At 31.8% G+C, this 12,917-nt stretch overlaps 1 protein-coding gene and 1 long non-coding RNA gene across 2 annotated transcripts in view; one reads left to right on the top strand and one right to left on the bottom strand.

Annotated features, from left to right (window-relative positions):
* The first annotated feature begins 524 nt into the window (after window positions 1-524).
* LOC148620912 (uncharacterized) overlaps window positions 525-12,917 on the top strand; it is a 46,048-nt gene continuing 33,655 nt past the window's right edge. Inside the window, exons 1-4 of the mRNA XM_088574783.1 lie at window positions 525-628; window positions 3,786-3,972; window positions 10,736-10,824; window positions 11,843-11,949. Of these exons, the coding sequence (XP_088430909.1) occupies window positions 595-628; window positions 3,786-3,972; window positions 10,736-10,824; window positions 11,843-11,949 (417 nt within the window). The 5' untranslated portion in view covers window positions 525-594. The remainder of the gene's footprint in view (window positions 629-3,785; window positions 3,973-10,735; window positions 10,825-11,842; window positions 11,950-12,917) is intronic.
* LOC148620913 (uncharacterized) lies at window positions 1,210-2,005 on the bottom strand. Its single transcript, XR_015921029.1, has 2 exons — window positions 1,673-2,005; window positions 1,210-1,251 (listed from the first exon to the last, which is right to left on the bottom strand). It is a non-coding gene; the product is annotated as an uncharacterized LOC148620913 (long non-coding RNA).

The raw sequence follows: 12,917 nt of genomic DNA, 5'->3' as shown, positions 1-12,917 counted from the left end.
ATTATCAAACTATATGTACATGGGTGAAGTTCATCCAAAAGGAATAAACCAATTTTAGTCATGACTAAAGAGCAAAAGTTAATAAATATATTACATTTGTAATTATTGTAGTCATTTTTTTAGAACGGCCAAATAGCATGCAATTGAAAGCCTAATTGAATTGGCTATCTTGCCGGAACTCATATATAGCCCAAGTTAAAAAGAGTTTAAACTGCAGTTTAAGGAATACAAAGATTTTTTTAATTATCTTTATAAATTAAAATTTAGGCTGATTAAATTAACAATTTTGATCAATATCCCTTAATTGGCAGTGTATGGATTTTAGCTCCGTCACTCACACATGTTATAGACAATGCCTTAAATCCCATTTATTATTTTATGAAGTGGTTTTTTATCATACTAAATCAACATTTTTTAAACAATTGCAAGGAAATTACAATATAAAACTATCGTGATGTGTTTTTTGGGGCGAATTATCCTCAAATTTAAAAGTACACGGGTGACAGTTACATTTCCCTGTATTATTTTACCCGAGGAGAGCAGCCCGCCACTTTCAATTCATGAGATATCAAATATATAAGATTTAATCAGCTAATGGGAAAAATGGATGTTGCTATTGAAAGAAAAGGTTTTTGGATGATTTTTTTTCAAATCTTATTCACAGATACACTATTTTCGCATTTATCACTCATTACAAACTGCTTAGTCCAATGTCAGTGGCAATGTTATTGTTAATTTATACAAATGTAACTTACTTGACATGTACATGCCAACTCATATTTCTTTTTACATGTAGGATAAAGGTCCAAACAATGGTGTGATTTAGAGTTTTAAAGGCAACCTGTTACATTATACTTGACTGCATTGTAACAAAAATACTGTATGAATTGTGTTTGAGAGTGAAGAAACTTTGTTTCTCTGTTAAACACATTCCTGTTAACTGAGAAAAGTGCACCATTTACAGCAGTTTTTTCATAGCTGTGACCTTGAAAGCAACTGGCATATTTTTTGGAAGATTCTGTTCCAATGGTAATGGGGTGTAGTGAAACTGGAGGGGGTACATTATCTCATCTACAATGCTTCTAGATGTCATTTGCACCAGCAGAAGAAACATTTTGCAGAATGTATTGTAACTTGATTACTTTAACTGTGGCCTTAGTGTGACCAAGTGGGGCGTGATGGTAAATGCTGGCCCAAATATAACACGAATGTGGAACTACTTTTATTAACACATAGAAGGCATTGAAAGATCTACAAAATAGAGAACAAAAGGAATAATGAATAAATATACAAAATAGACCAATTATCGTCAAATACATGCAAAGCATAGAAAATCATTGCAAATATTCAAACAACTTGCATAAATCAAATTCATTTGCATGTTCAAAACAATTCAACTTAACGAACACACGAAAAGAACACAAATCATCAATTGAATATTTAAATGTAATACCCACAGTTAACTATAATTGTACACAACTGACCATTTAAAGTCCTTTATAAGTACTCACTATAACAAGGTATAACATTAAATCAATTAAACTGATTCAATGATCTGCAAAATCAATAAAACAAATTGAAATAAAACATTGAAATACAAAAATGCTTTAAATGCAAAGTGCCAGTACGAAAAATGAAAAGTAAGAACATGAAAAAGTAACATCATAAATACCTTATCTGCTGGCTATACTTCTAACAATTAAAAGCGGACATTCATCTTGGCCTCCCAGTTCCACATTGAAATACTATAAAAAGTTCTGAGTATTTATACCAAAATATAGTACTACTCACAAGTGGAAAAACTAGAACATCCAACCTCTAAATATATTAAATCCAATAACAACCAGTGAGCAGATTTTCAGCACAATGCGAAGAAAATGCAAAATGCAACGAAGCGTAGAGTAACTCAGACCACTGTAGAGAACAGATCAAAATTTCGAAAGAAATATAAGTCAATAAATGGAAAACAATAATTATTTTGATAAGAAAAAATCAGCTTGTCCACATTAGTGACATGCAGAGTATGATACATGTTTTACTGTAGATGTTTTGTGAATGGCTTGTCACCGAGGGGTGTAGGGTTTGATCCTAGTTGGCGAAGGTATAATTTTGTAATGAGATTCATGCTCTCCCCTTATAATTGTATCCTTCAGACCCATTCAGATTTATTCTTGAGTCACATGGCCAAATCCCCAATTTTGAACTTTCTTTCATTTTTCTCCTACATTTTGTATATGGGTAATTAAAAAAAAATAAAAAATTTCTACTGGACCGAATAAATGGATATTTTGATTGGTCTGATCCTATGCTTAAAATTTTTCACACTTTAGCATAACTTAAGAAGTTTTTATATAATTTGTCAACATTAATGGACACTAATTACTTAATGCGCTATCTAAACTCGGCGGGTGTTTCTAGAAAAGCAGAGGACGTTTACCCTACCGGTGCACCTGGTCCATGCTCCCAGTTTTTGGTGGAGTCTGAGTTGCTCATTTGCGCTTGTTACTTTGTATGTATGATTTTAGTTACTTTATGTTCTTTGTTGAGTATGTCTGTTTTCCATGTCTGGTCTTTGTCCCTGGATTACATTCTTTTGATTACTGCTATAACCTTGGTTCCCTTGATTATTTTTATATGGTAATATTTTTTATTACTACCAACATTTATCAACTGTACTACATCAAATCCCAATTGAAGTAGAACTGTTGATCAATTGAGTAGAAATGATGAAAACATTCCTGGGTTATGATCTATATGTATAGCTAAAGTTTTGGTTTTTGCTTTTCAACCCAAACTTTTCCTACATTATGATTTTTATTGCAAACTGAAATCCTGTCTGAAAGTAGAACATTTATCAAATGTAGATCAAATTTGTTTTGAGTGTCTAGTCACTTTAGAGTTTTGGAGGGGTAGCAAGATGAAACTTCATAAATGCCATCAATTAATTTATATAGAATCTTATAAAAAGTGATGTTTCAGATGACTATTCAGTTTCCACTAAATCCGAAATTGTGATATTTTCATTTTTCTGGGCAGAATATAATGTCACAGCATCCTGTGTCAGCCTCCCTTCTGATTCAAAATAGCCTAAACTTTATTATCTACAGGTTGGAAGTGGTCTGGTCACTTCTCTTAATTAAGCTGTCTTTAATGATTTGTTTTGACAAATAAATACCAGGTAGAACTCAATGATCCCGTTTTTGACACCTCCAGGTATTACAAATAAATCAATTATAATGATGAAAGATAAATTTTAATTGTTAATCAGTTTACAATACATTGGGAAAGGTCACCTTGAAAAAAAATTTTAGGTTCAACAAGATGCTGGTCTGGTGTACTGTGGGACCACCACCCAGGATCCACCAATGTGCTCTGTCTTCAATGACTGACAAAAACTATTGTTGAATTAGTCTTTTAACATTTTTGGTTAGACTGACATCTTGAGCAAATACAAATGTAGGTTGGTCAATTTTAAATGTGTGATACAAATATTCTTTATAGTGATGTCTCTCTAAAATAGACTTTCTGAATATGGACCTATAGTATATATGGTTGTACCTTCAAGATCTAAGTGACAGACAGACTGAATAAAACAGCAGTTGTCTGCAAGTTTCTGGAAGTCTGTTTTCATTCTTGAATCAGGAACATACAAATTTTTAGATGCGCTACTGGGATTGTATACATGTACTAAAACTACATGAATGGTTGTATCAAACAATGCCCAGTGGAGTGCTTTATTTATCATATGAAATTATGCATTAGTTTGATTATGATTTCATTTTTAGAAAGGGACCATGGTAAATATCTAATTGGAGTGTATTTAATTTATGGAGATAATACAGAAACAAGAACTTGTCTTGGAGTTGTCATGGTAACACAGAAACAGGATATGGATTTACACAATCTCCGTACCATGTTATATACGCAGATGGCAACACTTCCAGAAAATTTTGTTTTCTGTACAAGTCAGGGGTAAGAGCTAATTTACATATAACTATTAAAACGTCATTATCAGTGATTTTTGTATGTAATTCATATGCTCATTTTTAGACAAAAAACTTCTGTCCCATCTTTTCATCCACTCTTTATAATGAAACTCAATAATACATAGAGGGATATTTGTAACAGTGTTTCCTTCATAGCACTTAACTTCTTTTAGCTTTTACATATACACTATGGCTAACGACTATTTTGATGATTCCCTTTTCCCACAGTGGGCGTGGGCAATGGTGGACAATTTGTGTCCACCCTTGGACACGTTCCCACCGGCCCATGGTGTACACATGGTTGGTCGCTGTCCACATTACCCACGCATTCTGGTGGTCACTTTTAAATCTTGTTCGGTTTTATCAGGAATTGGAGTTGAAACTCATTCTGATGTAATAAATATTACGATCCTGTTGTATTATAAGAAGCGTATCTAATTGTATGAACTATCAGTAAAAATATTTCACAGGTGTCAATAGAGCTTCTTGTAATTGACAATCATCAATTACATGTGGGATGGATTAAAGCAGAGAAGCATGAGCATTTGCCAACAAATGGAATAAATACAGGAAATTGTGGTAACCTTTGATAGGTGCCATTTGACCTCTTTAATTGACAGTTAAGTAATTAATGGTAGCGGCAGATTTAGTATAGTGCAGCACTATCACTTGTCAAAAAATAAGTTGTGTTATAGAAGAAATTTTGATTTAACGTTAATTAAGTGTTACTTGTTGGATTAGAATATATTCAGAAATACTGAATAGTTCAACTTAACTTATATGAATTTGGAAACAACAACTAATCTTGTAAGATGAATTCTGAGAAAAATACTTTAACGACTATGTGATGGAGAAAGTGCACCCTTTTTTTGCTTATAATATTTAAAGTTCTTAAAGAAATTCAGCTAAGATTGGATGTGCAGTCCCTTTGAAAGATGAAACTATTTACAACTGCATCCCCTTTTACAGCACTGCATTATTTTGCTATGAATTTCTCATGGTGGCTAAAGATGCAGGTGTTCTATCTCGGACTTTTGATTGACATGTAATCAATTAAATAAAATGTCAAGGGTGTGGTTTTAAGTAAGGATGCAATAACGTTGACAGGTATTAAATTATAGGAATATTTAGGGTGTGGTTTAAATTATTGTGAACTGAAACTTGACAGTTAACCGGCGTGTATTAGCAAACGACACTTACATGTACCTTAGAAGACGTATTCATGTAGGATATTTAATCATGATTAGACCTTCGTGCATGTGTGTACTAAGATTGAGGAGTAATAAAGTGTTATAATATGTACAGTATCCATTTCAACAACTACAAGTGAAAGGCAAAATAACGCAAAAATACGAAATTTTCAAACCCATTTTTTGTCCTGTTTTAGTATTGAAATATATTGGAGATTTTCAGAAAAAGGCCTACTAAGTCGGCACACCAGAGTAAATAAAAACCAGGTCAGGTGTACAATATTATTACATGATACATGTAGCAACTGGAAATGATAAAATTAAGGCTTTATGAATTTCTTAAAAAAATTATATCAACTTTGGTTTCCGATTAATCCAGGTTTACATTTCGATGATACCAGATAATGATAGACTGAAGTACGATGTGGGCCGTAAGAAATAGAAAAAAAACAAAAACAAAAAACCAAACAAAAAAAAAAACTAGAGTTTAAAGCATTTAATTCATATAAAAACCTATTATATTAATTCCTAAGTAAACACCTGGTGGTGTCACAATTTCGGCTTGAGGCCCATGATACGTGAAAGAAAATTGATTCTCACGGTCAAGGTAATGATTGACACATTGTTTGTCAACTGTTTGAACATTGTAATAAAATTGCCGATCATGGATTAAATCCAATCAACAGGTTATCACGCATCCACCGGATACCACGGGCGTGGACACTATACTGTCCACCTGACACGGTGGGCACGTGGACATCTGTCCACTGTGGGCATTAAGGGTGGGCAAAGTGTGGACAACTTGATTTGTCCAAAGAGGGCGAGTGGCATCGTCAAGATAGTCGTTAGCTGTAGTGTATGCATGTTGGTAAAAATACATGTATTTTCTTGAATTCCCCTACAGAATTACACATCATATACTTATTGGTGCCAAGTGTAAACATTTGTGCAAATATTTGTAACCATTTCGATGCAGAGATGTTTACCATATGGTTTTGCTGAAATTTCTAAGAAATTTGGCTGCAGATTGATTTAGGGTTTGTTAATCTCTCCATAATACACATGTTGAAATGCCTCAAAATTCACGATTTTATGAATAATTAATACAACTGAAAATTTGGTTTTTTATAAAGTAATATTAATACAATGTAGGTCTGTTGATGTTCTTATAATACAAAGGAAGTTAAAAACTAATTGTTAGAATTCTAAAAATAAGAATTTAAATCATTACATTATCTGAAAATAGAAAAAAATTGAACAGATGATATAATTTGCCACATTAAGATACATTGAACATGTGGAAAAACTGTTTAAAGGTTTTTTTTTCTAAATTGCATCAGCAATGACTAAAGTACATTTGAACTGAAACCATGCCCAAAAACGTGTTTAACACAAATAGGTCATTACAACTATTTGACACACTTGTTTCTTTTCATTGCTGATTGATTTTACTTAAACATTCTGGCAAATTTTTTTTTTCTTTTTTGTTGATTTTGTTGAATAATTAACATAGTTCATCACTGTTAATTAGAGTAGATTTATGTGCATAATTATAAATTAGGACACAAAAATGTATTGTAATGATGATGTATAAGGGTTAAATGATGATGAAATATACACCTATAAATTTGAAGAATTCATTACAACAGAGTAAAATTGATGAATACATTATCATTTATATGAATTAATATGGTAATGTTTCTGTAAATTCCCTTAAATAAAATAAGGGTAACAAATAATCATATTCCAGGCATGGTGTTCCTTTATACAAAACATATTGATGACTGACATATTTACAGACTTATAAGGGTATTCAAGGATGTTTAGAAAATCCTATCATTATGTTTAAAAATATACATGTACATGTACAATTAGCACATCTAGAATGAAGTATTCAAATATACGATGCCTGACTGAGCATCTCTGTATTAAAACAATGGCCTAAGCTTAGTATAGTACATTTACATGTTGTAGTATGGTACATTTACATGCTATAGTATGGTACACTTACATGTTGTAGTATGGTACATTTACATGCTATAGTATGGTACACTTACATGTTATAGTATGGTACATTTACATGCTATAGTATGACACTTTTACATGCTATAGTATGGTACATTTACATGCTATAATATGACACATTTACATGCTATAGTATGACACATTTACATGTTATAGTATGACACATTTACGTGTATAGTATGACACATTTACGTGCTATAGTATGGCACACATGTTATAGTATGACACATTTACAAGTATAGTATGGTACACTTACATGTTATAGTATGACACATTTACGTGCTATAGTATGGTACACTTACATGTTATAGTATGACACATTTACATGCTATAGTATGACACATTTACATGCTATAGTATGACACATTTACATGTTGTAGTTTGACACATTTACGTGCTGTAGTATGATACACTTACATGTTATAGTATGACACATTTACATGTATAGTATGGTACACTTGCATGTTATAGTATGACACATTTACATGTTATAGTATGGTACACTTACATGTTATAGTATGACACATTTACATGCTATAGTATGACACATTTACATGTTGTAGTATGACACATTTACATGTTGTAGTATGACACATTTATGTGCTATAGTATGATACACTTACATGTTATAGTATGACACATTTACATGTATAGTATGGTACCCTTGCATGTTATAGTATGACACATTTACATGTTATAGTATGATACACTTACATGTTATAGTATGACACCTTTACATGCTATAGTGTGGCACATTTACATGCTATAGTATGACACTTTTACATGCTATAGTGTGGTACATTTACATGCAATAGTATGACACATTTACATGTTATAGTATGACACATTTATGTGCTATAGTACGATACACTTACTTATATATTATAGTATGACACATTTACATGTATAGTATGGTACACTTACATGTTATAGTATGACACATTTACATGCTATAGTATGGTACACTTACATGTTATAGTATGGTACATTTACATGCTATAGTATGGTACACTTACATGTTATAGTATGACACATTTACAAGTATAGTATGGTACACTTACATGTTATAGTATGACACATTTACGTGCTATAGTATGGTACACTTACATGTTATAGTATGACACATTTACATGCTATAGTATGACACATTTACATGCTATAGTATGACACATTTACATGTTGTAGTTTGACACATTTACGTGCTGTAGTATGATACACTTACATGTTATAGTATGACACATTTACATGTATAGTATGGTACACTTGCATGTTATAGTATGACACATTTACATGTTATAGTATGGTACACTTACATGTTATAGTATGACACATTTACATGCTATAGTATGACACATTTACATGTTGTAGTATGACACATTTACATGTTGTAGTATGACACATTTATGTGCTATAGTATGATACACTTACATGTTATAGTATGACACATTTACATGTATAGTATGGTACCCTTGCATGTTATAGTATGACACATTTACATGTTATAGTATGATACACTTACATGTTATAGTATGACACCTTTACATGCTATAGTGTGGCACATTTACATGCTATAGTATGACACTTTTACATGCTATAGTGTGGTACATTTACATGCTATAGTATGGTACATTTACATGCAATAGTATGACACATTTACATGTTATAGTATGACACATTTATGTGCTATAGTACGATACACTTACTTATATATTATAGTATGACACATTTACATGTATAGTATGGTACACTTACATGTTATAGTATGACACATTTACATGCTATAGTATGGTACACTTACATGTTATAGTATGGTACATTTACATGCTATAGTATGACACATTTACATGCTATGGTATAGTACATTTACCCAGGTAGGATCTGGGAGCAGGCCGGAGCATCAACACAGCTGCCCAGCCGTTAGAAGGACATAGTATGATATATTTACATGCTATAGTATGGTACACTTAGATGTTATAGTATGACACATTTACATGCTCATAGAGAACATACCAGTAAATAAATACAATATAAGACAAAAAATTTACAGACACCCCCTCCCCCAAGAACTAGACCTATCACATACTGGTAAACAAACACAATTAAAGACCAAAAAATATTTTTAAAATTAAAAAAAAAATAGACAGATAGACACACTTAGACTTGAAGCCCTGGTTTACCATCAGTTTTGAATTTCAAGTAATTTGATAATTATTCATATCTTTTATTTGGTAATTTACCTAATTTTTAAATATTTAGTAGTGCTGAACAAATACATCAAAATAAAAAAAAATGACAACAAAGAAAATTTACACCTCTCTTAGCAAATACATTGTTTCCCCTGATATGATATATATGTGTATAATAACTTTACAAAAAATCCTGTTTTACATACTGGTTGTTTGATTGTACCAATTTCCTACCTAAGGATTATACAGTGAAACCTGTCTTAACCAAATATCTTTGGAATTGTATGATTAATTTGGTTTAGACAGGTTCAAAATACATTTTAACTCATTTTAAGGGACATTAAAAAGTGTCTGGTTTAGACATGTTTTTTTTTTTTGTTTATTTATGATTCGCTTTAAATGGGTTTAACTATATAAACTTACATTTAGTTAAAAATGGATTAAAAAATATAGTATTTGATAAATAAACAGGTTTGAATTATCTGTATTATGTACATTGAAACATTTTTAAACGGAACTCTAGATAAACTAAAAACCTGCACAAACCACTCTAGATAAACTGAAAACCTGCACAAACCACTCAAGATAAACTGAAAACCTGTGTAAACCAGACTTCTTATGAAGTCCATTAATACTGTTGTCAATGCATTTTGTACCTGTGTAAATTGAACATTTGCCTTAACCATTTGAAACCTGTAGATCTTAAAGTGTTTGGTTCAGACATGTATCACTGTACTTTTGTATTAAAAATGCATTTTATATTACTTATATTTAATGTTTCAGTGATTAGAATTAAATTCTGATAAAGTTTCATATTCAATGATATTCCAATATCAATGAGCCATTTAACATTCTGTAAAATGGACCAAATTAGAAATTCATTATCCGTTGACATACAAGTTAACACCCTTGCACTGTTGCAGCATACTCAAAAATATGTCTTGATGTCTCAGGGATGTCATGAACAATAGCAATCCCAGAATGCCATGCAGTTTCTGAATCAGTTAATCGGACATTTTCAGATATTGTGTAATAATGATCTAATGTTAATCACACTATACTCGTTGACATACTCCCAAATGGAGTGGGAAAATGCTCTCTGATCCACTTAGGGTCTGGGAACAGGCCGGAGCGTCAACACAGCTGCCCAGCTGTTAGTAGGACATACTCTTTCCAAGTTCTTTGGTTGGGTATCCTGAAGGCTAGGTTCCACTACCAACACCAGTTGGTTCTGTTAACCACTACCATCAACTATGAGAGACCTGCATTGGTATTCAAGGTCGTTAAAACCCCCCATTCATCTAATCTTAATCACTAATTTTCAGGATATGTTTTATTTTGATTACAGCTGGCATATAAGTAGAAGTTACGAAAAATCTGTGTTCGTCAGACAAGTTCTTACAGAAGATGATTCAGTGTTTATACAGAGGCAATTTGGTTAGTAAACCATGAACAGTGTCTGTGCACATGCAGTACATTTATATTTTCATTTACATCTGTCTGTATGTCTGCCCCAAACGGTTTCCAGATGATGAGTTTTTTTTTAAACTTAACTCAGTTGTTTATTACCATAAAATATATGGAAGAGCAAAAGTCCAAAGTGTATTTATTTAGGTAAAGCTGGTTTATAAATAAAAAAATACCATTCATATAAATACATGTATTGCAAAATTCTATAAGCTTGTTTCAAGAAGTAACCTCTCATAACACGGAGTTTCTTACCAATGTTAAGGATGGCTGCTTCTAGCAAAATAATTTGCCAACCCTGAATAAATTTAAAACATCAGTTGTTGGCTGCATGTTAGGTATATTGAGTTCTATATGTGCTGTGGTGATTAGTGTGTTTTGTTATTTGTTTTATGGTTTTTTTTTATAGATTAGGTCAATTTTCATCTTATTAAGTAGCAGTCTTTATAAGAATCAGACAGAAGGTGATTTATGCATGTGAAAAAACCCACAGAATTCAGTCTTATTTCTTGTTCAGAAACAGTTACTAATCACATAACCAGTGTTAGTTTTTCAGTAGGTTGTTGCGCTTTTGAGATAAAAATCATATAGATTGTACATGAAATTTACACTTTGGCAGAGTTATCGTTCTTGATTTGGCTTCATTTGGTTGATTTCAGTGGGAGAAGAATATATGATTTTCTTAAATGTGCAGATTTTAATGCAGAATAGATTGTTGTTATGTGAAAGTATTGTTTGGTGGGTTTTTCTGACCCATGAATCACTTTACTATTGGCAGAGTCTGAATTTTATGTGGACAGGTACTTAATAATAGTTTCACATTTTTATTTATTTTGTGGCCTTTTACAGCATGGTATAGTTTTTGCCCATCATTGAAGACCACATGGTGATCTGTAAAAGTTTTAAGTTGATTGCTTGGTATTTGGTGGATGACTATCTCATTGGCAAACATTCAACATCTCCTATTTTTATATTGTATTTTATTCAGAAAAACCTTGTGTAGGAATAAGACAGAAGTCTGGTGATAAGCTCTGTGTAGTGTTTGTAGATCTCCATTGTACTTTAATAGAAGCTAGGAAGTGTATACAAACTCAGGTATGTAAATTAGTCAGATGATATGGGTTGATATATGTATGTGTTTTAATAAACTGTAGTTGAGTTAATAATTTAATTCTTTTTTTTGAATGCATGAATAAATACTTTTATTGCATCAGCAAAACAATGCTATACCAAGTAACACAGTCTATATATATGACAAATATGACAGAGAACAAACAATATGTAGTATAATATGAATGAGTTATATCTAAATGTAGTGAAAATAGGAAATAAGCTTCAAATGATTTGAGCCCTTAGTATCCTAGCCGCATTTAGACAATGACATAGTTTTTTTGTTAAACTGCATGATCTTGCTTGTAACAAATGTTTAAGTTTAAAAAGTCTGTGTGGTTTTATCTGCATTGTAGTCAATTTATAGACAGTTCCTTTTCTTGCAATAACTTTTAAAAGTATTGTTTATTTTTGACCTTTAAAAAATTTTGCAACAAGTTTTTAAATGACATAAGGAAGGTATTGTTTTGTTATGGCCCCCTGTTTTATCACATAAGGAAGGTATTGTTTTGTTATGGCCCCCTGTTTTAGATGATTGAACTATTTAACTCCATTAAGAGCATATGGATGTTGTTCCACGATATTCTATACTACTAAGGTCATACTGTGATTTTGGTGGGTTAGACTTGAACCATTTAGGAGTGGATGGGCACAAATGGGGCCAGAAAGAAACATTGACCTGAAATCAGGAAAATAAGTTGACTACCAGTATCCCTGCTTATTTTGATAATACTGGACTCCCTTCTATTTGCTATAATAACAAAAAGCCAACCTGTAAACGTGTCTTTAATTATAGTGAATTATGCAAAGATGTGAATAATAAGGAAAATACACCAATACATGTATCTTGAAATTGAAGTAACTCAAAATTGATGGTCCCAGTTCCCACATTATTACAGGTAATCTGTAAGTCGTTAACAACTGAGAGTTAAAAACATTTCTTCAAAAAGGAC

The sequence above is a fragment of the Perna viridis genome, chromosome 3, assembly GCF_037379345.1.
Source record: "Perna viridis isolate PV_CMFRI_1.1 ecotype Kerala chromosome 3, ASM3737934v1, whole genome shotgun sequence".
Lineage (NCBI taxonomy): Eukaryota > Metazoa > Mollusca > Bivalvia > Mytilida > Mytilidae > Perna > Perna viridis.
This window is presented reverse-complemented; position numbering and strand designations above follow the sequence as displayed.